The 24,550-nt window shown below is 34.4% G+C and overlaps 8 protein-coding genes across 11 annotated transcripts; 6 read left to right on the top strand and 2 right to left on the bottom strand.

Moving 5' to 3' along the window:
* Positions 1-301: 301 nt before the first annotated feature.
* Positions 302-3,563, top strand: CPK16 (calcium-dependent protein kinase 16). The gene is made up of 12 exons (NM_127343.2): positions 302-885; positions 1,040-1,170; positions 1,289-1,330; positions 1,425-1,536; positions 1,628-1,706; positions 1,780-1,949; positions 2,028-2,154; positions 2,240-2,355; positions 2,439-2,546; positions 2,636-2,698; positions 2,781-2,954; positions 3,035-3,563. Exons 1-12 carry the CDS (start codon positions 457-459, stop codon positions 3,197-3,199), a joined length of 1,716 nt encoding a protein of 571 aa, NP_179379.1. The 5' UTR covers positions 302-456; the 3' UTR covers positions 3,200-3,563.
* Positions 3,564-5,043: 1,480 nt separating this feature from the next.
* Positions 5,044-6,319, top strand: AT2G17880 (Chaperone DnaJ-domain superfamily protein). Its single transcript, NM_127342.4, has one exon. It carries the CDS (start codon positions 5,426-5,428, stop codon positions 5,906-5,908), a length of 483 nt encoding a protein of 160 aa, NP_179378.1. The 5' UTR covers positions 5,044-5,425; the 3' UTR covers positions 5,909-6,319.
* A 1,488-nt stretch (positions 6,320-7,807) lies between these two features.
* On the top strand, positions 7,808-9,556 carry CSP3 (cold shock domain protein 3). The gene has a single exon (NM_127341.4). It carries the CDS (start codon positions 7,903-7,905, stop codon positions 8,806-8,808), a length of 906 nt encoding a protein of 301 aa, NP_565427.1. The 5' UTR covers positions 7,808-7,902; the 3' UTR covers positions 8,809-9,556.
* A 509-nt stretch (positions 9,557-10,065) lies between these two features.
* AT2G17860 (Pathogenesis-related thaumatin superfamily protein) lies at positions 10,066-11,143 on the top strand (the record flags this gene model as incomplete). Its single annotated transcript, NM_001335565.1, has 2 exons — positions 10,066-10,823; positions 11,000-11,143. The coding sequence occupies 2 exons, from the start codon at positions 10,066-10,068 to the stop codon at positions 11,004-11,006; spliced, it is 765 nt and encodes a 254-aa protein (NP_001318242.1). The 3' UTR covers positions 11,007-11,143.
* Positions 11,144-12,244: 1,101 nt separating this feature from the next.
* Positions 12,245-13,079, top strand: AT2G17850 (Rhodanese/Cell cycle control phosphatase superfamily protein; the record flags this gene model as incomplete). Of its 3 annotated transcripts, NM_127339.3 has the most annotated exons (4): positions 12,245-12,457; positions 12,554-12,704; positions 12,823-12,876; positions 12,975-13,079. In NM_127339.3, the coding sequence occupies exons 1-4, from the start codon at positions 12,297-12,299 to the stop codon at positions 13,077-13,079; spliced, it is 471 nt and encodes a 156-aa protein (NP_565426.2). In that variant the 5' UTR covers positions 12,245-12,296. The 3 variants fall into 3 exon arrangements, with proteins under 3 accessions (NP_565426.2, NP_001324889.1, NP_001324888.1); NM_001335563.1 differs by having other exon boundaries at positions 12,823-13,079; NM_001335564.1 differs by having other exon boundaries at positions 12,245-12,704.
* A 123-nt stretch (positions 13,080-13,202) lies between these two features.
* Positions 13,203-14,238, bottom strand: AT2G17845 (NAD(P)-binding Rossmann-fold superfamily protein; the record flags this gene model as incomplete). The annotated part of the gene is made up of 2 exons (NM_127338.1): positions 13,203-14,009; positions 14,107-14,238. The coding sequence occupies 2 exons, from the start codon at positions 14,236-14,238 to the stop codon at positions 13,203-13,205; spliced, it is 939 nt and encodes a 312-aa protein (NP_565425.1).
* A 916-nt stretch (positions 14,239-15,154) lies between these two features.
* Positions 15,155-17,479, top strand: ERD7 (Senescence/dehydration-associated protein-like protein). 2 transcript variants are annotated; one of them, NM_127337.3, is made up of 4 exons: positions 15,155-16,214; positions 16,548-16,714; positions 16,802-16,886; positions 16,984-17,479. In NM_127337.3, exons 1-4 carry the CDS (start codon positions 15,286-15,288, stop codon positions 17,159-17,161), a joined length of 1,359 nt encoding a protein of 452 aa, NP_179374.1. In that variant the 5' UTR covers positions 15,155-15,285; the 3' UTR covers positions 17,162-17,479. The 2 variants fall into 2 exon arrangements, with proteins under 2 accessions (NP_179374.1, NP_001323840.1); NM_001335562.1 differs by having other exon boundaries at positions 15,209-16,214; positions 16,802-17,479.
* On the bottom strand, positions 17,480-19,036 carry AT2G17830 (F-box and associated interaction domains-containing protein). Its single transcript, NM_127336.3, has one exon. The coding sequence runs from the start codon at positions 18,821-18,823 to the stop codon at positions 17,639-17,641; it is 1,185 nt and encodes a 394-aa protein (NP_179373.2). The 5' UTR covers positions 18,824-19,036; the 3' UTR covers positions 17,480-17,638.
* Between the last annotated feature and the right edge of the window lie 5,514 nt (positions 19,037-24,550).

The following is a 24,550-nucleotide window of genomic DNA, read 5'->3' as shown; positions in this document are numbered from 1 at the left end:
ACAAAAATATTAAAAAAACATATTGTTATCAAATAATCTGCTCAACAAAAATATTAAAAAAACATATTGTTATCAAATAATCTGCTTGTTACATTTACTTGGATATTTGGATGATCCACTTTTTCATTAATCAGTTTTAAAATTTCTCATCTAAGCACAATATATATAATTTTATTCAAATACTTTATAACCTGAAATTCTTTAATTTCCTACACCCAAAAAGAAAATTTATTTTGCAAAATGGAAAAAAAAAAAAAAGTTTCACCCGAGAAAAGTCTATTTCTTGACACAACGCATATCGAAGCTTCTCCTTCTCCATATCTCTCTCTCTCCCTCCCTCTGGCAATGCTGTTTCGATGGCAACCTCATTTCCTATTCATTAATGCCTCACAAATCCCCTAAGAAAACATCCTCATTGCGTAGGGTCTAAGAAACCGAAATCCCACAAAAAAACTCATGGGTCTCTGTTTCTCCTCCGCCGCCAAATCCTCCGGCCACAACCGCAGTAGCCGGAATCCCCACCCACATCCTCCTCTCACGGTTGTTAAATCCAGACCACCGCGATCTCCATGTTCCTTCATGGCCGTTACGATCCAAAAGGATCATAGAACGCAACCGCGACGCAATGCAACGGCTAAGAAAACGCCGACGCGGCATACGCCACCGCACGGGAAAGTGAGAGAGAAAGTTATAAGCAATAACGGTAGGAGACATGGAGAAACGATCCCCTACGGTAAGCGTGTAGATTTTGGGTACGCTAAAGATTTTGATCACCGTTACACCATTGGAAAATTGCTTGGACATGGTCAATTTGGTTATACATATGTCGCTACCGATAAAAAAACCGGTGATCGTGTCGCCGTCAAGAAGATCGATAAGGCCAAGGTATGATGATGAATCAATCATTTTTGCTGTCTTTTTCTAATCATTGAGTTTTATTTTATTTAAGATTCTTCAGATTTTGGAGCACAAAGATTATTTTATATATTTAAAATATATTCGGATTCTTGCGTTTCTTGATTTGATTTTTGTTGGGTAGATGACAATTCCGATAGCTGTGGAAGATGTAAAGAGAGAGGTGAAGATATTACAAGCTTTAACTGGTCATGAAAATGTGGTTCGGTTTTATAATGCCTTCGAGGACAAGAACTCTGTTTATATAGTTATGGAGTAAGTAAAAAGCCTTTTAGGTCGTGTGTTTTTCTTTTCTTGTAATGCAAGAAAGGCAAAGGGCGAAAACTTCTCTGTTGCTAATTAGTTTTTCCATTGATGATATATTGTTCTCTAGGTTATGCGAGGGTGGTGAATTACTTGATCGTATTTTAGCCAGGTAACTTTAGTAATACGTTTACATGTGTGTTACTAAAATTTTAGAGTCTTATTACTTTTTGAGTAATTAAGCTATTGTTGTTGCTTGTTTCCAGGAAGGATAGCCGTTATAGCGAGAGAGACGCGGCCGTGGTGGTGAGACAAATGCTGAAAGTTGCGGCTGAGTGTCATTTACGCGGTTTGGTTCACCGAGATATGAAACCAGAGGTAGCTTAATTACTCCATCATCATGTTTCTGAATGTGTATAGTTGGTTTTATTCACAAGTATTGTTTTTTACTAATCATCTTCTCAAACAGAATTTTCTGTTCAAATCAACCGAAGAAGATTCGCCTCTAAAAGCTACTGATTTCGGTTTATCTGACTTCATAAAGCCAGGTTAGTAGCAAAGTGATTTAAAGTTTTTCTTGACATATCACTTCTTTGATCTAACCATTATGTAACAATGTAGGCAAAAAGTTTCATGATATTGTTGGGAGTGCATACTATGTAGCACCTGAAGTGTTAAAACGTAGGTCGGGACCTGAATCAGATGTGTGGAGTATTGGTGTAATCAGTTACATTCTTCTCTGCGGGAGACGACCATTCTGGGATAAGACTGAAGACGGTATCTTCAAGGAGGTTTGTGTAGTTTCCCTGAAGTAAAAATTCATCAGTAATCGTAAATCTCTAATCATGAAGATGTGTTTATAAACATAGGTTTTGAAGAACAAACCTGATTTCAGAAGAAAACCGTGGCCAACCATTAGCAACAGCGCCAAAGATTTTGTCAAGAAGTTGTTAGTAAAAGACCCGAGAGCGCGATTAACAGCTGCACAAGCACTATGTAAGCGTTTTGACACCATTTTAAATCATTTTGTTCTTATCTTTTCTGATCTTTCTGTAAGGATTGTGGATTTTCTTGGTTGCAGCACATCCATGGGTTAGAGAAGGAGGAGATGCATCTGAGATTCCCATAGACATATCTGTTCTGAACAACATGCGTCAGTTTGTGAAATTTAGCCGCCTTAAGCAATTCGCTTTAAGGGTAATCAAGAAGAGAGATTTGTGTTTCATTTGAGTTTCTTGATGTGTTTGTTTTTATTAAATGAGTTATGCTTTTTGGTCTAGGCTCTTGCAACGACACTTGATGAGGAAGAGTTGGCTGATCTTCGAGACCAGTTTGATGCGATTGATGTTGACAAGAATGGTGTCATTAGCCTTGAAGAGATGAGGCAGGTAAAAATGAAGACAAAACTATACCTCAATCACTAGCAAAATTGATCAGGAAATACTAAGCCTGACATCAGTTCTTGTTATATATATAGGCTCTAGCGAAAGATCATCCTTGGAAGCTTAAGGATGCAAGAGTTGCCGAGATTCTTCAAGCGGTATGCATGTAAATTTAGGTTAATACTAATGATGATGATACTACTCAATCTAAATTCTCTTAATTGTGTTGCATTTATGCAGATTGATAGCAACACAGATGGATTCGTGGACTTTGGCGAGTTTGTCGCCGCTGCGCTACACGTAAACCAATTAGAGGAACACGATTCCGAGAAGTGGCAACAGAGATCAAGAGCAGCATTTGAAAAATTCGACATAGATGGAGATGGATTTATAACAGCAGAGGAACTTCGAATGGTATACACTATTATATGCTTTTTAATCAATTAATGTGACATTACTAATGAGTTCTGTTTTATATGTTTTTGTTTTTGCAGCATACTGGCTTGAAAGGGTCCATTGAGCCACTTCTTGAAGAAGCAGACATTGACAATGATGGTAAAATCAGTCTCCAAGAGTTTCGTAGACTTTTGAGAACTGCAAGTATCAAATCAAGAAATGTTAGAAGCCCTCCTGGTTATCTTATTTCTCGCAAGGTCTAAGAAATTCTACAATATTTTGGAGAGGGATAAAGAGAATCAAATCTACAAAGTCTGGACAAGTTTTGATCCCTTATATAGAAAGAAAAATGGGGATTCAAGTGTAGTAATGTGTTGTTGTAACATATTTCTATAAACTTTCATAAGCAACGGCAAAAGAAATCGATATTCGTATAGTCAATTAGCACAATGTAGTTGATGAGTTTTTGTATTGTGTATACCTATGATCAATCAGAGTGTGTAACCACAGGTTTGTGAATTATGATTGATTTAACTGACATGTGTTATGAATATGTTATATGGATGTTCATTATAGTCTTATAGGTCTATTCATATGTAAGTTATGAATAGAAGAAAAAAAAGTTAATAGTGTTTCAAATAAAAAGTTTGTTAAAATTTTGTTTTGTAGTCATTTGTAGCTAGATGTAGACTTAAATACTAGTAAGATTCTGATTATTATGACGTGGAAATGAAGAAATTCGTTATTATCTATCAATAGAAAAACGCATTGCATTAGGCTTGTATTAAATAGTTGTGACAAGACTAAATAGCGCGTTTTATATAATAGGAAGTTAGGATAAGAGGAGATAGCACACACAACCACGTTTATATACTATTTTTGGTGTTTAGAAATTTTAATTATTAATAGAAAAGTGCATTACAATTATACATTTAACAAAAGAAACGAAGAAATTAGAATTATCAATAGAAAAGTGCATTGCATTTGGCTTGTTTTATTATAGTGTGGAAAGAGTGCTTTTAGGTATTAGGGTGAGACTTGAGAGAGATGGTACACGTAAAGGCCTAAACCATGTTTGTATGTACTTTTTTTGGTGTTTAGAAGTTTGAATGATCAAGTTAGGTTTAAGTGGACTATCAAAAGAGAGATAGCCAAATGATAGTAAACTACATTTTCCGTCTTAAAAAAAAAAAAACTAAAAACACACTAATTAATGTTACAAAGTTTAGATATTTGTTTAGATTTTTTTTGCTATGAGATATTTGTATGTTCTATAATGTATATTAGTATATACATATGTAAACATAAACCTATACTTAATAATATATCTCTAAAATGCATAGAAAAGAATAAGATAAATATAATAAGAATATATAAATTTAAATATATGTATATATAGCGCTAGAAAATTAAAGTTTTAAATAAAATATCTGGTTTTCATTATTTAACACGATATGAAACAAATTTATATATAGATTTTAGACCGATGTCCCTAAATTGTAAAGTCCATATATTTTAGTTGATGGTTGAGGGGATCCTTCTCCCTTTTGATTACTAATCAGACTAATTGTTTGGTGGTTAGTGTAATTATTTGTAACACTAAACTTCTAAAAGCTAATTATGCAAGGCCTCTTGTTGTAACAATAAACAACCTTTAACAATAAAAATCTCAGAAGACACAAAAGAAAAAAAGAAGTCCATATATTTATTTAGTCCATATATTTCATACATATTGTATCATGATTCTATAGTGTCTGTTTACATTTTATGTATCTTTAAATTACACTGAATGGTTAAAAAGATACCGAATGGAAAATGAATGTATCTTTTTGGTATCAAAATATGAAACATCGTTGTCCTTTTAACTTTTCATATTTTTATTGATCTTTCCAACAGTATGGGTGATATTTCATATTAGTTAATAATAGTTACAACTTTAGTTAATAAGTAACTATCCGATTGAAACAAAGTAGATCAGTAATACAACTATATTTACCGATTTCTTCCGGATATTCGCTTAGGGATAACATTTAATCGAATGTTTTAAGTTTCATGAGTACCAAAACAAGAAAACAAATAATAACAATGTGAATAATAATGTTATCAAGTTTTGTTATATGATACCAAAAATAGAAAAATTTGGTAGATGACAATAATAACTTCATTGCCACTCTCAAGTTCGTTCGTTCGTTGAATCTTATCTCACTTCTCCCATTATTTACAACTGTGGATAAGCCTTTTAGTCTGACTCAGCTTTCTCAAGATCCGAAAACACACTGACCCAACCCGGTTCGATTTTGCTTAACCGGACAAGATACATTAATCTGCCTAATCTTCAATTATTTAAAAGCTAACTAAACGTTATACGTACTAATCACTTCTTCCCCTATAAATAAACCTTTCTAATTTCTCATCTCAAATCACACTGCATCACAAAACCCAAATCGGAACTTAAACCAAAAGACAAACAAAAACGCCGTCGTTTCACGATGCTTTCTTCTTCCCCAACCTTCTTCGCTACTCCATTTCTCTCTTCTTCTTCTTCTTCTTCTCCGTCGTTCTCTTCTACTTCACCACCGTCACGCATTTCCCGGATCTCGCCGTCGCTTTCTACAACCACCGCGTCCTACACCTGCGCCGAAGATCTACCGAGATTACGCCAAATCCCGCAGCGATTTTCAGCAACCGCGTCTCTCTACGAGATCCTTGAAATTCCCGTCGGCTCGACGAGTCAAGAGATCAAATCAGCTTACCGGCGACTAGCCAGGATCTGTCATCCCGATGTAGCGAGAAATAGTCGGGATAACTCGTCGGCGGACGATTTCATGAAGATCCACGCAGCGTATTGCACGCTTTCGGATCCCGAGAAACGCGCCGTTTATGATCGGAGGACTCTTCTTCGGAGCCGGCCGTTAACGGCTGGATACGGCAGTTACGGTGGACGGAATTGGGAAACCGATCAGTGCTGGTAGCGAGTTGACTCGATGTGTCGAGTTGGTCCAAAACCATTGAATTGGTTGTAATTAGAGCAAACCCAGAGATTCTGGGTGGTTGTGCCACGTAGGATCAACACGGTTTATCGTGCCACGTAGGATCTGTCGCGTTTTTAGCCTTTGTATCCATAAGTAGTAAGTAGTCTGTATTTAGTATTTACCATCTAATAAAGAAAATAAAAATTTATGTATAACTTAAAGTGTTCCAACTTAGCAATCAATAGTATGTAGCCTTGGAGAAACAGATTTTTTTTGTTACAGGTAAGATTTACATACTGAAATCATATAGCATTCTTAGAAAATTTTAGTTGTATTATGTTGTAGTCACCTAATTTAAAAAGCTGGGAGTGTTTTTTTTCTAGTCGCACAATCAGCCGACATCGACAATAAAAGAAAAGAAGATCTATGTCAAATAGTAACAAAAATACATAAATACATATATATGTAAAGATTTTAATACTGTTGCGGTGCGGTTTTGGGTGTGGTCTATGTTACCATTCATGGTCTTAGTCTATCGAAAGTTCGATAACGTTGTTTGCCTTGGTGGCAGTGAATTTTTTCCTGTCACGCGACTGTGAAAAGAGTAATTTTTAGAGACGTTACAATCGCATATCGTGAATTCCGATGTATGTGATATGTGTATGTGGAGGGTTACTGAGAGTTTTTTCTATGGGCGTTATAAACATTTTTAGTTTGAACGTTGTGCAATCAACTAGGTATGCATGCATGGGTTAATTTTATGATTCTAATTTTTTTGGGTAAAAGTTATATAAATAACGGTATTTCAAAGAGTTAACATTGGGTCAAATTTCTTGCTCAGAATTTCAGAGTTATACTAACATGACGTTTATGATGATAATAATTATAGTCAATTTAAATTGCCTTCACCAGGGCCACCAAAATAGCTAAGCAAATACGACAGACAAGGTTCTTTTCTTCTCGTCATCATAATCCATGTGTCACTCTTGTTTCAACATGCCATGTTCTGGAACATTTGCATCTCACGAATCTTTCATAATATTTACAAAAAAAAACTCATATTCTTTTCACATATATATAACTATTTTAAATGTGAACAAAAAAAAAGTAATTATAAATTCACTATTGTCATTAAAAGAAAAATAAATAAAAAAAGGAACTCTTGTCATTTTCTTAAGTATAGCATTGTCATGACAAAAGCTATGCTGTCCATAAACAATGGGAAGCAGAAGATTGTTGATGTTCGACACCATACATTATCAAAATATATAATATATATATATATATAATAGACGATAGATATCCAATAATTAGTTTAAGTAATTGGGATGTTCTTTTTTTCTTGCTTCTAGAAGAAAATATGATCGAATCATTTTTTTCTTCACAATTGAACTTCGGATAATATCATCCATGTATTGGTTCATTGAATTAAAAAAGTGAGCTGGGATATTGAAAATTTGGATGCAAAATAAGTTGCATAAAAATAGATATAATATCAAAATATAATATATTGTTTAGATAAAACAACCAAAAGTGTGAAACACTTTCTCTTCTAGTAGAAGTATAACATAATAATCTAAATCATGTCATATTTACTTTAGATTTACTATGAATATCCCTTTCTTTTTGCAAAAAGTGATAATTATAGACTGCATTTTCATCCAATTCCCAGAGTTTGGGGATGGTTAAGAGATGATAAAACATCTCAAGCATTTTTTTTAAAGTTAGTGTGAAATCAAACCTTATCAATTTTGCTTAGTTCTTTTGAAACTCTTACATAAATAGGCCCATTTCATTATGTGAACCATGGGCCTGATCCAAAATGCACACGTGGTAACTGCCGCCGATAGAGAAGGAGCTGACGTGGCGAATTTAAGGTCAATTTGGGGTTAATAGATCTAGCAAGTAGCAATTTAGGGTTTTCATTTTACCCATTTCCTCTCTTTGTACGAACAAAGTGCTTCGAGTTTTTGTTAACCTTTTTCTCTGATCTAATGGCGATGGAAGATCAATCGGCGGCGAGATCTATCGGAAAAGTTAGTTGGTTTAGCGATGGAAAAGGCTACGGTTTCATTACTCCCGATGATGGCGGCGAAGAGCTTTTTGTTCATCAATCCTCAATTGTCTCCGATGGATTCCGTAGCTTGACTCTTGGTGAATCGGTTGAATACGAAATCGCGCTTGGAAGCGACGGAAAGACTAAGGCCATTGAAGTTACTGCTCCCGGCGGCGGTTCACTTAATAAGAAGGAAAACAGCTCCCGTGGATCCGGAGGTAATTGTTTTAATTGCGGTGAGGTTGGTCATATGGCTAAGGATTGTGACGGTGGAAGTGGTGGGAAAAGCTTTGGAGGTGGTGGTGGTCGTAGATCTGGCGGCGAAGGTGAATGTTACATGTGTGGTGATGTGGGACACTTCGCTAGGGATTGTAGGCAAAGCGGTGGTGGAAACAGCGGCGGAGGAGGAGGAGGTGGTCGTCCGTGTTACAGTTGCGGTGAGGTTGGTCATTTGGCAAAGGATTGTCGTGGTGGTTCTGGTGGAAACAGATACGGAGGAGGTGGTGGTCGTGGATCTGGCGGTGATGGATGCTACATGTGTGGTGGTGTGGGACATTTCGCTAGGGATTGTAGGCAAAACGGCGGTGGAAACGTTGGAGGTGGTGGAAGCACTTGTTATACCTGTGGCGGAGTTGGCCACATTGCGAAAGTTTGCACCAGCAAGATACCTTCTGGTGGTGGTGGTGGTGGTCGTGCTTGTTACGAATGTGGAGGAACTGGCCATTTGGCTCGTGACTGTGATCGGAGAGGAAGTGGAAGCAGCGGAGGTGGCGGTGGCAGTAACAAGTGCTTCATCTGCGGCAAGGAAGGTCACTTTGCGAGGGAATGTACTTCGGTTGCTTAACAAAAAGATGCAAAGAAGAAGAGTAATGTTCATAAACCTCTTTTGTTTTCTATTAAAATCTACCTAATGCTCCTTTTTGGTGACTATAATGTGATTGCTAAAGTCGTTTAGGATGTTTAAGAATGGTTGTTTTGGGAGTTTTTGATCTCTCTATATTACTCTTTTGACTGGTTTATGCAACCTGTTCACTGCTTTTGTTGATGCCATAAGTTTGAGATCTTGAATGATATGTGTGCTTGCTTATTTACAGTTTCTTGTCTTTCCTTGCAATGAGTGTGATTGTATGACTTGAAAATTCAATCTGTTATGGTCACTTCTGTTATATACCAAGATTTGAGACTTTTTTTTACTAACTTGTAAATACAAAGAGATGAGTCACAAGTCTTTCTTGGTTCCTCTTTGTTGGAGAGCTTAAAGATTTTCCTGTAACTGGTTTACTTATACTCTGCATTGCTGTTTTTCTTGTTCTTGATGAAACAGAGATATTAGCTTAAGAATAATCTTTTGATATTTTAGATTACTTAGATCTTGTTTTAGGAGAATCTCCTGAACAGAGGAGAGACATGGTGTGCGTGATCTTGTAGTGCCTATGCCTGTTCGTCAGTTCGTGGTTTCTTTTTCTCTACTTACCGTGATGTTTTAAGAAGATGATGAAGTTAATCCCGTTAGTTTTTTTTAACCTAATTACACTTGTGATTAGCTGAATCTTTCGGATATAAACATTTGGATCCCACGTGTTCTGTTATTGGAAGTGACTTGATCTTTCTTAACATATACAAAGACAAGCTTCTAATGTCCAACACCTCCTTTATTTCCGTTAATACAAAATCCCACCAATTCCAGTACAATTAACTTACTACACAACACCATACATGTCTCTTTCCTATCAAAGTCTTTAAACTAAATAACTTTTTCCTTAACAAACAAAAGAGAGCTTTTTCCTCCTCTAACCTTTATCTAAATTTCTAGTTTTGAATTTAGGAAGAGATCCTCAACAAATAGTTATAAAAAAAAAATGTATAATTTTCGAAAAGGATAACAAGTATACTAGCTTGATTCGTAATTTCCATTTCACAAGTATTAATGAGAATATTGAAATAAAGGAAATGATGAGTGAACATGTATCGGATTCTGTAATGGCAAAACTCATATAGGGAAAATTGATATTATGAAACTTTCCATAACACAAATCCCCGATTCTCTTATATAAACACGATCCCTAACTTCTCCTGAATCATACAACATCAAACGGTAACAATGGATTTGGCTAAAGTCTCTTGCTTTCTCTTAGCGATTATGTTTTTCATCAATGGTGGTTCCTCCACCACGTTCACCATCGTTAACCAGTGTAACTACACCGTCTGGCCGGGACTTCTCTCCGGCGCCGGCACCGCTCCATTACCCACCACTGGTTTCTCCCTCAACTCCTTTGAGTCACGACTCATCTCCATACCCGCCGCTTGGTCCGGCCGCATATGGGGACGCACGCTCTGCAACCAAAACGAAATCACCGGAATATTCACTTGCGTCACCGGCGACTGCGGCTCATCCCAAATCGAATGCTCTGGCGCAGGAGCAATCCCTCCAGCTACACTAGCCGAATTCACACTCAACGGCGCCGAAAATCTAGATTTCTACGACGTTAGCCTCGTCGATGGTTACAACATCCCAATGACGATCGTTCCTTACGGCGGAGCTATCGGAGTCGGTAAGTGTAACGCAACGGGTTGCGCGGCGGATCTCAACGGCTTATGTCCGGAGCAGCTGAAAGTAACGGTTGAAGCGGCTGGAACGGGTGCTGTGGCGTGCAAGAGCGCTTGTGAGGCGTTTGGAACGCCGGAGTTTTGTTGTAACGGCGCGTTTGGAACGCCGGACACGTGTCAGCCGAGTGAGTACTCTGTTTTCTTTAAGAAAACTTGTCCGACGGCTTATAGTTACGCTTATGACGACGGCACAAGCACTTTTACTTGCTCCGGTGCTGATTACGTCATCACTTTCTGTCCTTCTCCTTCAAGGTAATATTTTTGCTACTGAATTTACTAAATAAGGAAAGTAATATTCGAAAAATGTTAATTTTAGTGTTTTTTGGTAATTTTAATGAATCTTAGATTATTCAAAATTCATATTTTGGAAGTTTTGTTAACTGTTTTATATATTTTTGTTGTTGTTGTTGTGTTTTGAATTAGTGAAGACTTTGAGAAGAGTGTGTCTCCGCCTCTGCAACCGGAAGCAGTTAGCGTCTCTGACGCGTCAAGTAGAATCTCAGTTGCGTTATCATTGGTCGTTTTGGCTGTTGCGGTTTCTTGGGTGTGGAGTGGACTTTGGTGATATTCAATACGGCACCGACCTTTTTTTTTTCTTTTTCTTTTGTCTTTTTGTTCATTCTGTTTTTTCAAACTAAAATTGTTAAACAGATTTTCCAATTAATTTATGTGATTGATTTTGTTGCGACTCAAGAAAACGAGTTTTTTTTGGGCTGAAGTAAACATTGACTAGTTAATATCATACTCCCTCTGTTTCTAAATATTTGTAATTTAAGGTTTTTGTACACAAATTAAAAAAACATACAAATTTCATTTAATTTATTTTTTTTCTATAAAATATTATTAATTATAACTAATGCAACCAATAAAAAAATATGATCTAAAATATAATTGGTTTCTTTTTTTTCCGACAATCTAAAATATAATTGGTTAAAAACTGTTAAATACATTTAATATTTGCATAGAAAAATAAAAACAACACTTATATTGAAAAAAATAAAAAAAATTTAAACTATATATAATTAAAAACAGAGGGAGTAATAGATTTTAAAAGATTTTATATAATAGTATTGTCAAAAATAATAAAGATTATATAACACACAAAAAAAAACAAGAGCTGAAAGCCTCAAACTACAATAAGTGACACAATATCACTACAAAAACAAAGTGTGTGGATTACTATTTAGAAGTTCAAATATTTTCAATAGAAAAAAAATTTAAAACTCAATTTTAGATTTTTACGATAAAATAAATAGCTAAATTATATAGTAAAAATGAAATGTGTAAGATTAAAATTTAATTTAAAATAAAAACTACTAAAAGTAGTTTATTAACAAAGTGTATAGATTACTATTTAAAAGTATTTAGAATTTAAATATCAGCTAAATGTACCTTAGCTAATTAATTATACATTGATATAATATTAAATTAGTTTTCGCATTACAAGCAAAACAATCGGCATTTGAGTTCAATCAGCGTAAAAACCTAAAGTTTAAACAAAACAATGAAAAAAATAAAATACAACAGGGTAAGCGAATCCGACGGCGGATACGCCACGTATACACCACTGCCGCCAAAATGAAAACAGAGTGCTCAAATCCAACGGCGGATTAATACGAATAAATTTGGCTACTACTAGTCTACTAGTATATATATATATATACTAGTATATATATATATACTGATTCTTGTTCAGAGACTCTAGAAAACTAATTCAGCAACAAAATGGATTCTTTACACGTTCTTAGATCCTTTCTTCTTCTTTTCATTGTTTTTAATCATCTTCCTCGCACAACTACATCAATGTCAGAACCAAAAGTCATTACCATCGATGTAAACCAAGCTCAGAAACTTCTTGATTCTGGCTACACGTTTCTTGATGTCAGGTTAATCTTAAAACCTTTCAGATTCAGTCATGCCTTTATTGTTGTTCGATATTACTGTCTGGTGATTTCTGAAATTTTAAGAGCTGTTAAACACAGAACTGTTGAAGAGTTCAAGAAAGGCCATGTTGATTCAGAAAATGTCTTCAATGTTCCTTACTGGTTATATACTCCACAAGGTCAAGAGATTAACCCTAATTTCTTGAAACATGTTTCATCTCTCTGTAACCAAACCGATCATCTCATCCTGGTAATAACATAGTCTTGTCCTGATCATGTGAAAGTATATTTCAATTCACTAGATCTTTTTTTTTTTTATGTTCACTGGATCTGAATCTAGAAACTGTTGTTATGATCTTGTTTTGTAGGGATGTAAATCTGGAGTTAGATCATTACATGCTACCAAATTTCTTGTTTCTTCCGTAAGTACCAAAAGATTCAAGATTTGAAAACCCTGTTTTCTTCTTTAATCTATGAGTTTATTGGTGAGATATAATGCGATTGTTTAATCATGTGATAGGGCTTCAAGACTGTAAGAAACATGGACGGTGGTTACATTGCTTGGGTCAACAAGAGATTCCCAGTTAAAGTGGAACACAAGGAACTCAAGTATGATGAGCTTTGATTCAAATTCTTCAAATACAAGCATGTTAATGTAAATTTTTGCTTTAAATATATGTTAAGAATGTGTAAATGTAATCATATTATTGCAAATTTGCAATAACACATAAAGTATAAAGTTCAAGGTTTAGAGAGATGAAAAAATGGGCAGACCGACCAATGAAGCTCCAGCATCGACAATGTATGTATTCCCGGAGATATATTTAGACGAGTCGTGAACGAGGTAGCGTAGGAGAGAAGTAAGCCCCGGATCCACTGTCTGTTGTACCTTTAATGGGACTGTCCTCTCGATAACGGTCTTGAGCCACTCTTTTTGCATAAGACCTTGTGTGATCTCTGACTTTAAAAGCCCTGGTGCGATCGAATTCACTCTGATCTTGTAAACACCTAACTCAAGTGCCATCATCCTTGTCATGGTGTCAACACCGCCTTTAGAACAAGCGTATGCGACTCCACCAGGCACCTGACCGCGGTGGAGCCAGGATACTGATGAAATGTTTATCACCGAGCCACCACCACGTTTAGCATCGCGCATTAAAATGCATACGTATTTGGAGACTAACCAGGTTCCGGTTAAGTTGGTCTTGAAGACTTTGTCCCACTCGTCTTCTGACAAATCCAAACTCGACTTGACATTGCCTCTAAATCCCGCATTGTTGATCAACGCATCGATCTTTCCGAAGATTTCCCAAGCTTTCTTAACCGCTTTTTGAACGGTGGCTGCGTCTGATGAAACGTCTAGCTCAAGAGCTTCAGCTTGAATTCCAGCTGAATATTCGAAGCGATTTATTTCAGAGCAGAGAGATTTGAGACGATCGACACGACGAGCTGCTGCGATAATCTTACAGCCAGCTTTGGCTAGATCAAGACATACCTCTCTTCCTATACCAGAGGAAGCTCCTGTCACAAGAACCACTTTGTCTTTAAGTTCACACTATGGCTCCAGTTGCTTCAATACCTGCTTTGTTAGAGTCATATTAAAGATGATTAAAAAGCATATATGATAAATTTTCATATAATTGAGCTAACACAGTGAGATATAAGAGAAGAAGTATCTCACGCACAGTTTGATGATTACTCATGTTGTTTCTCTTTGTGTGTTCTTTGGTGGAGAAGGATATGCCCATAACATATAAAGACTTGTCTCTAAACCAAAACGACATTTTAACGTGGCAATCTAAATCTGTAAGTCTGTAACTGATTTGTCTATCAACCAAACTTTAAAACCTTTTAGAGGCAGGGGAGTCTTTATTGTTAGTTAGATACTGTCTGGTGATTTCTGGAATTTGAGAGCTATTAATACAGAACTGTTTGATGAAGTTGAGAAAGGGCATGTTATCAGAGAAACTCTTTAATGTTCGTTACTAGTTTTGTGTGTGTGTTTTTTAAAACCTTAATAAAAACAGAGGATATTGGTCTTAATGTTTTTTCCTTGAACCAATCTAAGTTTTTTAATGAGAATTAATGGGATTTTGTCTTTTCTTTTTTTTATCATGTAAAGAGAACTTCAAGACTGCTAGAACTTAGAAACATCAAACATGTTTGGTGGTTATATTGCTGATTAAGATTATCCAAATATAAGCATGTTTAAAATTTATTTTGTTAACTAAATCTAAAATCGTTTTTTTTTTTTTTAATCGTTAATTATTGTATGCAAAACAATTTAAGTTATAAGTTAAGCAATGACATGTTAATAGTTCAAACTAAATACTGTTTTACAAATGTAATAGCATGTTATGTAGAGTAAATAATTAGTACCTTTTATCAGAAAAGAAAAAACGTTACTACCTTCTTTTTTTTTTTACTCAAAAACAAACAAAAGAAACTATCATTTCTTTATTTCAGTTAAATAATATAAAGTTTTAGTGATACGCAACTGCATAATAAATTATCTTTAAGTACACTCTTTTTTTGAGTTTAATGCAATTTCCGAGACGAAAAAAGCGACCGACCGACATGAGAACAATTAACCGTGTAACAGCGCGGGAAAGATGTCGACAAGGTGAGTTATAACCGAACCGGTTTATACCGTTTTACACGCGTCATTTACGCGTAACATCCACGTCTTCCCAAATCTGACAGATACAGAGATACTTAACTTGGTCCCTTTCCTTCTTCTTCTTCAAATATAAATATCTTTAATCAATTCAGAACCAAACCAAGTCAATCATTCTTCATTGATCTTCTCCGATTTGAAATCGCCGGCGAAAATGGAATCCTCCGGCGACAAGCAAACTTCTTCTCTTTACCCTACTGTTGACACATCCAATCCCGAAGCTCCTATAAACCCTAGCTCATCATCTTCTACTAACAATCTCTATCCTTCTCTCGATATGAATGATCTCGCTCGTAATCTCTTCCCTGAACAACCAGAGACGAGTTCTATTCCGGTTTCAGCTCCTCCCGCTGCGACGGAGGAAGTAATTTTGAAAATCTCCGGCGCGATTCTTCATTTAATCGACAAATCTTACAGCGTCGAGCTCGCTTGCGGTGATCTTGAGATCATCCGTATTGTTCAAGGAGAGAATGTTGTCGCTGTTCTCGCTAGTGTCTCCGATGAGATTCAATGGCCGTTGACTAAGGATGAGAACTCTGTCAAGGTCGATGAGTCTCATTACTTCTTCACGCTTCGTCCTACCAAAGAGATCTCACATGATTCAAGCGACGAAGAAGACGGAGATGGAGGGAAAAACACTAACGAGATGTTGAACTACGGACTTACAATTGCTTCTAAAGGTCAAGAGCATTTACTGGTGGAGCTTGAGAAGATCTTGGAGGATTATAGTAGTTTCTCTGTGCAGGAGGTGTCAGAGGAAGCGAAGGAAGCAGGTGAAAAGGTTTTGGATGTGACGGTGGCGAGAGAGACGTCTCCGGTGGAGCTTACTGGGGAAAGGAAAGAGATTGTGGAGAGGCAATGTTCTGCTTATTGGACTACTTTGGCTCCGAATGTGGAGGATTATAGCGGGAAGGCGGCGAAGCTGATTGCAACTGGCTCAGGACATTTGATAAAAGGGATTCTTTGGTGTGGAGATGTGACTATGGATAGGCTTATTTGGGGAAATGGTTTCATGAAAAGGAGGTTGTCAAAGGCTGAGAAGGAGAGTGAAGTTCACCCTGACACCTTGAAAAGAATCAGAAGGTATGAATGAATTTGATTTTGATTTTGATTTAGAGGTTTGTGATGTTTCTCGAAAGGTGAAATCTTTGTGTTTGTTATAGCTGTGTCATGGAATGTTTGCAGTAAATTGGTGGAATATGGTTTATATTTTAGGAAATTGTCTGGACAGAAACTTGTGTGAACGTCTTTGATAATCCTTTTTGTGAGACATAAGTTTTGATTGATGATCTTGATTTGTTCTGGTGTGTCCTGAAGAGTGTAATTTGAGAGCTGAGACGATATGTGTTCATCGTCTCTAGCAAAATGACATATAGTTACGTGTATTGGTGTCTAATTGTGTTGTTGCCTATGCAGAGTGAAGAGGATGACCAAAATGACAGAGAGTGTAGCAAACAGCATACTGTCTGGAGTCCTTAAAGTTTCTGGATTCTTCACAAGTTCAGTGGCAAACACCAAAGTAGGAAAGAAATTCTTCAGCCTTCTTCCTGGAGAAGTCATCCTTGCATCTCTTGACGGATTCAGTAAGTCTACAATATACTTAACTCGACTTCATGCGGCTATCTTTAGGTAATCATGATCATTGAAACTGTTGATTCCTGTTTTGATAGATAAGGTCTGTGACGCTGTTGAAGTAGCTGGGAGGAATGTAATGTCAACCTCTTCCACTGTTACAACCGAACTCGTTGATCACAAGTAAGTAAAATCGAGTATTTGGAATTGAAACTCCTGGTTATTTGGATATGGAAAGTGTTTTAAGAGAAGGATGTAAATTTTGGTTTGATGAATATAGGTATGGTGGTAAAGCGGCTGAGGCGACAAACGAAGGGCTCGATGCAGCAGGATATGCGCTTGGCACAGCCTGGGTTGCTTTCAAAATAAGAAAGGCTATTAACCCGAAGAGTGTACTCAAGCCTTCGACGCTTGCAAAAACCGCCATTAGATCTGCAGCTTCACAAAAAAAAGCCTAGTAAGGCTGCCTGATGAAGCAAAACAGACTCATTGGTCCTGTTTGTTTGTATCGTCTTGTTGTCTTTTGATAAATAAGTTAAACTAAAAAGAGGTGTGGATTAGTAGTTGTTGTGAAGTGTTTATGTTTCTCTATGAGAATCATGTAATGTCTCTGATTTGATTCGGAATATGTGCTGTATGTGTAAGTGGTCAAATCAAGATTCCTTGAAATTAGTTTTCATGTTTTTTTAACGTGCAAATAGAGTGAGTGAGTGATTGTATCATGCATAATCTCTCCTTCCAGCTAACTAGCAATGCTAAAGAAAGATCCCAAAGATAAAAAGTTGAAGATGCATTTGACTGTTTCAAAAGAAATGTCTGGAAGAGCCACACGAGAGTTTACATATAGTAGTAGAGAGGCCATGTCTCTGAGATTCCAGATAACTGATAACAGTGGTCAGATTTATACAATCGAAGATGCCAGAAAAAGAAAGTAATCAGGTTAGCTGCCTGATTTGCACTGAGCTTGGAACATAAGAACAGACAAGTGGGAAACAACTCGTGTATGCTTCTTCCCCAATATCCACTCTTTTGAAGTATCCGTTCTTCCCAACAATGTAAGCCATGCCACGATGGGTATGCTCATTCATATCTTTATCAAAAACCACAACAACATTCTTCTTCTGGTCAATGAAGAAACTCCCAGCGTCTGCCACAAACTTTAACTCATAGTCGAATTCTATCATATCATGATCAACCGCTAAGAACAATTTGTTCCACAAAACCTCTGTGGGGTCAACCTTGCTCGTAACCCAAATCTCCATCATCAATGTAGCATCACTCTGAAACAACAGCGCAAGCTGCTCTTCTCCAACACTAGAGAGAGTAACAACATCATCATAAGTAAAAGACTCGGTAGCGTTAAAAGGCAGAGGCAAACGCGGTCCAAATTTCTCAGTTGTGAAATCAAAACAGATCAAGAAATTAACATAGCCATGCTTCTCTGTTGCATACCAGTAAGTATTCCCCTTTACAGACAAGCCACGGTGATAAGAGTGTATATACCAGTCAGGACTAACATCAAGAACAACCTTCCATGAATTAGACTCAAAACTGTAGAGTTCAAACTCACAAATCCGTGCCCGTGGATGTGAATCATAATCGTAATACTGATCCTTCAATCTCAGGATTTTGTGGTTCTTATTCTCATCGTACCCAATAGCGTAAATGTCCTTTATGTGGTAAGAATTTCTGGGTTGGATCCATCTTGTTTGCCCAAAATAAGGGTTCCAAACCACAAGCCTAAAGTTGAGGTCTTTGGTGATGCATAAGAGTAAACCATCGCAGTGAAAGACACTAGACACATTATCGACTTGATGCTGATTTGCATCATCGCTAAAGCTAGTAAGTGTACCTTTAGGCGTAAAAGATGGATTAACATCGTTGTGGAGATCGACGCTCGTTAGATAAACTCTAAAATTCCTCATCATGATCACCTCAAACTCCTTCGATTTCAATTGCTTCTTCTTTGCTTCGACGATTTGTTTCTTGAGAAAGCTCCGATCTTTGGATAAATCGTTCCATTTTTTGCAAGTGAACCGCACTGATCTTAAAGATGCCAATGGAACCCTACTGAGAATCTCTGCTAACAAATCCCGTGGAAGATCTGACATTATCGCCATTGTTGAATCTTAGGATCAAGCTTAAGCTTCGAGACGATAACTCTTAAACCCTTTGTCCCCAATTTCTTACGACTGTGAATATTATTATTGTAGGGGAGGTGCTTTCGTGGGCTTTTGAAACACATAGAAACCCATTGGGCCAATCGTGGGCTTTAAGTGTTTATTTTTTTAGCAAGAAACGATTTTCTTTTTTATGGTTTAGAGTTCACATCGTTCTACATTTTTTTTTAATTTTTTTTTTAATTGAATTTGGAGGTTTTCTTTGGAAACACTTCAAAAAAAAAAAAAGAATTACTGAGCTTTTTTTTTTCAATTCTAGATTCTTTTTGGTTATAAAATAATTTGTTTTTTTAGATGCTGGAGTACGGTCGATTAGTACCTAACATTTTATTTGAATATTGATAATTTAATATTTTATATACAACTGTCCAAAAATGGAAATAAGGAATAAATCTAAAGCGTCAAATATTTAAAAATAAAATTGAAACTATATTCTTTATTCAGAAAATCTTTCAAACATTCGTATCTGATTCAATAAACCAAAGGAGTTGACACTGGTCTATTTCTAGAATCTATTATCAAATTAAGAAAACACAAATTAGTGATTGGTCTTATACATAGGTTATATATAGGTCTTTTTCTTTTTTGACGAGAATGACCCAAATGTTGTTAATTAGATGTTTTAGGTTATACATAAATGATTACTTATAGTCGATTAGTACCTAATTAGACCATTAATATAATTTGATATAAGGCTGTCAAAAAATGGAAATAGCAAAATCTAAAATAACGTCAGATTATTTATAATGCGAAACATTACATACTCAGAAATCTTCAATACATTTGATACGTATCTGGTATCTGATTTAAAAGAACTTATTATTCCTAGAATTTGTTAGAAACTTAAGAAAAAATATAAAATAATAATCATGTATAGAACCGAAAAGGTGATGCAAGATTGATAAGAGATCGAATCAAATGCCCTATAAGTGTCGAAACCACCAATGGTTACTAAGTGCTTTGTACCACTTAATCTTATCCTCTTATTATTTTTCATACGTTCTAAATTTAAATCTTAATTGTCATTTATATAAGAGATACTAATATATATGCTTACCGCATCTTCACTTTAATTTTCTTGTCCGATCCTCTCGTGGGGATTTTTAACAAGTCTTAATCGAGCTTTAAGATGTTTATCAATTCTTTGCTATTTTATATGTTTTCATAAACTGTCTCCTTCACACCGATTATGTAGGATTATCTTACTAGTTATACAATTAGAAAGAAATTGACCCAACGCCTAAACTTCACTGAACAAAAATATCATACTTTCATAAATTATTTTTAGCTTACAGTTTGTTCTTACAATTTATCAATTAACATTTCTTAAATATTTTGGAAAATGTCAAAAATATCACTTATCAGCCGTCTAATATTTTCAAAATATTATAATAATGCAAGTACGTATCACAATAATAAAAATTAATTCATTGTGATATATGATTAACGAAAGGAAGATGAAATTTTGTTTCCATTTAACATGTCACATGTGGTTTAGTTTAAACCATCGTCGAATTCAGAACAAATTTCAGAAAGATGATACAAAGTCCGAATGATTTTGGTGATACAATATGTCAAATAGATAAGAATAGTATGACACCACGATAGATAAAAAAAAAACATTACATACAAACTGATTATTAATTTATCGATGAAACAAATCTGAATTATTTCGGTGATACAATATGTCAAATATAAAAGAATAGTAAATCACAATTATTTTGGTGATACAATATGTCAAGTAGATAAGAAAACTTCTTCCGCTTGATTAACAAAATTATTGTATTCTCGTAAGATTGTAAATCACAATTTTTATATCGCTAATGTTTACTGATCTTATATGTTTATTTCACTAAAATAATTGTGATTTTTACTATTGTGTAAGTGAGAATAAAACAGAAGAAAACTTTTTTTATACTAGTCAGTGAACTGGAGTAAGGAGTGCTCTATCTCTTACACTATGTACAATGGTTTACAGTGGTTCATAAATTCAAGTATTCAACACCATCTTTTTACTTTTAACATTCTACATCATATTCTTTCTCTTAATAAAATTGAACATATTATCCCACCACTTTATTATCATTTTCAACATAATTTTGTAACTACATATTAATTACAATTAATTTTTCTCCATTATAGGTGTAACTCAACTTTAGGGGCATTTTGCTCTAATGTATTCCTTTAAAATAGAGGTTCCTCTAAAATAAAGGAAAACTATATTTTAGAATAAACTATATTTTCCTTTATTTTAGAATAAACTATATTTTAAAAGAATACATTGGAACAAAATCAACTCAATTTCCTCCAAAATAAAGTTACCTCTAAAATAGAAAAAAAATAGAGGTATATTGGAAATGGTCTAACATTTAAAGTTTCTTTTATTAAAAGTATGAATGTAATATACATTAAACCAAAAAAATTCTACCTAAACACATATACCCCAAAAGCGGACATGTGTACCTAAAAACATTAAACCAAAATTTTTCTATTTTGGAAATAATCCGTATCGTTTCCTTTCGCTTAGCTTATGTATATTTTGGTTTTCAATAATTTTGAACAACATGAAAACAAGTGATTGTGGGATCTATTTGTAAATGAATTATAGGTGATCACTTATATACCATTTATGATTTATATATGTGTTTTTATGAAAACATGATTATGCTATCTCTTACTAATTTCTAATATACTCATCAAACTTTTATGTTTTAGAAAAATGATACGTTATGCAGGGTATACATGTAACATATGTTTGCCAAAAAAAAAAAAAAAAAAAAAAAAAAAAAAAAAAAAAACATGTAACATATATGTTCGTGTCAAAAAAATAACTAAAAGAGAGAAACCCATTATTGATTTACAAAACGTTTAACTTTTCATTGTCTTGCGATTATCAAACATGTATGTTATTCAGCTCAAGTGTTTCTTCTACTTAATTATGTTTTAGTAAATTGTATTGCCATTCAATGTTTATGGCTAATAAATCTTGTTATATGTGGCAAAGATCTTTATAATTCGTAATTTAGTCCTACTTGATGGTTTAGCACATCAACCATGCATTATAATACCTAAGTTTATATGCGTATTATTATTTGAAAACTGTATATCATGCGGGTTAGTTATTATTATCAACTTGCCTTTTGTCTCCACAACGAAAATGAGCCACCACCAAAGAGCACACAATGTTAATTAAAAAGATATATAGAATTATGATCTATACATATCCGTAAGTATATAATTAAGTGGAATGCTTATGAGACTTTGAAGATTCAAAAGGCTTACAAGTTTCTCTAACCAGTAACCATGCATGCACATTTCTTTTTTAAGCACACATCATTACCATTCACCTTAAGTCTTCTAAATAGATCCTTTTGAGATTTTGTCTAGATTTTCCAATCTTTTTCTTTAAATTGTGATCTCATTTGTTGTTGATTTGATGCTAAAGCTAGATTTGAATCTTGCTTTAAACACAAACAAAACGAAAAATTTAATTAGTTGAATATATATATTTAATTATGATTAATGTGATAACCTTTGAATGTTTGATTCTATATGAATCAAAATTTAAAATAAAGTAATTACTTCCAGTGATGAGATAAATTTATCCACACTACAATCTTGTCAATCAATTTTTTTGTTTATAACGAATATATGTATTCCATTGGATTGAAGATCAATCCTTTTCAATACCATGCAGAATCGAATTTAAGATATCGAGAAGAATGGTAATATATTGACTAAGTTGAGTCAGCCAAATTTTATCCAAAACCGGTTAATATTAATACAACACACAAATAAAAATCAAATATGTCAAATGAAAATACCTTTAAATCAACCTTAAATATATTGTACTTATTAAAGAGAACTACGAATAAATTTGTAACTTTATTTTACCAAATTCACGGGTTGTTAATACCACCGACTATATATGCTTTATAGATTTGTTACTTGATCTTGAAGCTCCCAAAGATTCTTACTAAAGTTTGGTCAAAATTAATTATCACCATGAAATGATGAAAGTAATTTTTTTTTCATTCCCATCACTGGCACTGGCAGTTTAACCGTTTTTTTCCCGTTAATCAGTGACAAATTTTTTTTGTGAACCAATAACCTTAAAAGTATAATTAAAAAAGTTAAAGACATGACTAAGGTTTCTGAAATCCATGGTGAACAAACAAAAATATTTGGGTAAAATGTCATTGCAAGCAGACAACAGTTAAACAGTACCTCCGGGTCTTGACTGTTAATCGCAGTCTATACAGTCATCTATGCGTTATGGAACGACCAAAACAATATGGTCTTCAACAATCTTCTCATCATCGTAGAAGTTTCTCTTCAAAATTGTTGTTTTGATTGGCGAATCAATATTATTTGTATTGCAAGACGAGAAATTACCAAAGGATAGTTAATCTAGACTTCGAAACGAATTATGTGAAGTTCATCAAATTGATAACAATTTATATTGCTTAAGAGCCTATTATGTCTCGCGTTTTATTTGTTAAGATTGATTTTTTAGCTAGTTCTTTTTTTTTTGTGCAACCGTTTAGCTAGTTCAATTTGTAGTATATACAAGGTTTATTATATGTTTTGCCCTACTGTTTTAATGTATTGGCCAATGAAAAAATTATAAAATATATTAATAAAAGGTAAAACAGAAAATTTAATAGTTTTCTTAATTTGTGTGGAAAAACATTAAACGACATGTAATTCAAATGGATGGAGTATATAAGAGAAACAAATATATTTGACAAATGATATTAGAGTATCGGTAAAATTGACTTCGTAGACGTACATAACGACCTTTACCATACCCGAAAAGTCAAGTGTACAGTTTAAACAATTAATGCACCGAATGGAGTTTCATGCTAACTTAATATTTTATTTTGATTCATATTATATTATTTATAGTTATAATGTGATTCATATATATTAAAAAGTGATAAATGAATATATACATATATATAGTGATATTTTCATATTATTACAAACATATTCCTCTCTATATAACTATATTTTGTAATTTGTTTTCAATTTTACATACATTAGATAAAAAATAGACACTAAATAAATTCGCGATCCTTCATTTTTTTTTTGTTCACTTAAAGATTAACTTTCTTAAAATAAGATTGCAAAATATTGAGATGAACGACGTTTCTGGTACATGAAGCCGGCATGACCTAATTCTCCGGAAATTAAGTTGACGTAAAGATATATGAAAACAAAGCCTTAACAAGGAAAGCAAAGAAGATGAAATGAGAGAGTCAGAGAAATTCACAAGACTCACACATGGGAACGGGTGACATGGGAGATCTAGTGATAAATGTATTTTGGACGTTTTGTGGATATTTTCAACCCACTTTTTTTTTTTTTTTTTTTTTTTTCTTCAATATTTTCAACCCACTTAATACTACAGTTTTGCTACAAGCCATATCTCTTTTTAACTATTTTTAAAATCTCTGGTATATTCTGTGATTACTCTACAGTTTTTAGTTACCTAATATTTTTTTTTTGAAGTAAAAGCAGAACCCAAAAACACCATCACAAAGCACAAATCTTTGAAAACTTCTGAGATAGAGACAAAACAAAAGTTGGGTCCTATAAATTTTCATTCATTTTTCATCTTTAAAATTCATTTATTTCTTCTTTTAAATTATTAATTAAAACTTT

This window comes from Arabidopsis thaliana, chromosome 2 (assembly GCF_000001735.4).
Source record: "Arabidopsis thaliana chromosome 2, partial sequence".
In the NCBI taxonomy this organism is placed as follows: Eukaryota; Viridiplantae; Streptophyta; class Magnoliopsida; order Brassicales; family Brassicaceae; genus Arabidopsis; species Arabidopsis thaliana.
Note: the sequence above shows the minus strand (reverse complement) of the source record. Positions and strands in the feature narration are given on the sequence as shown.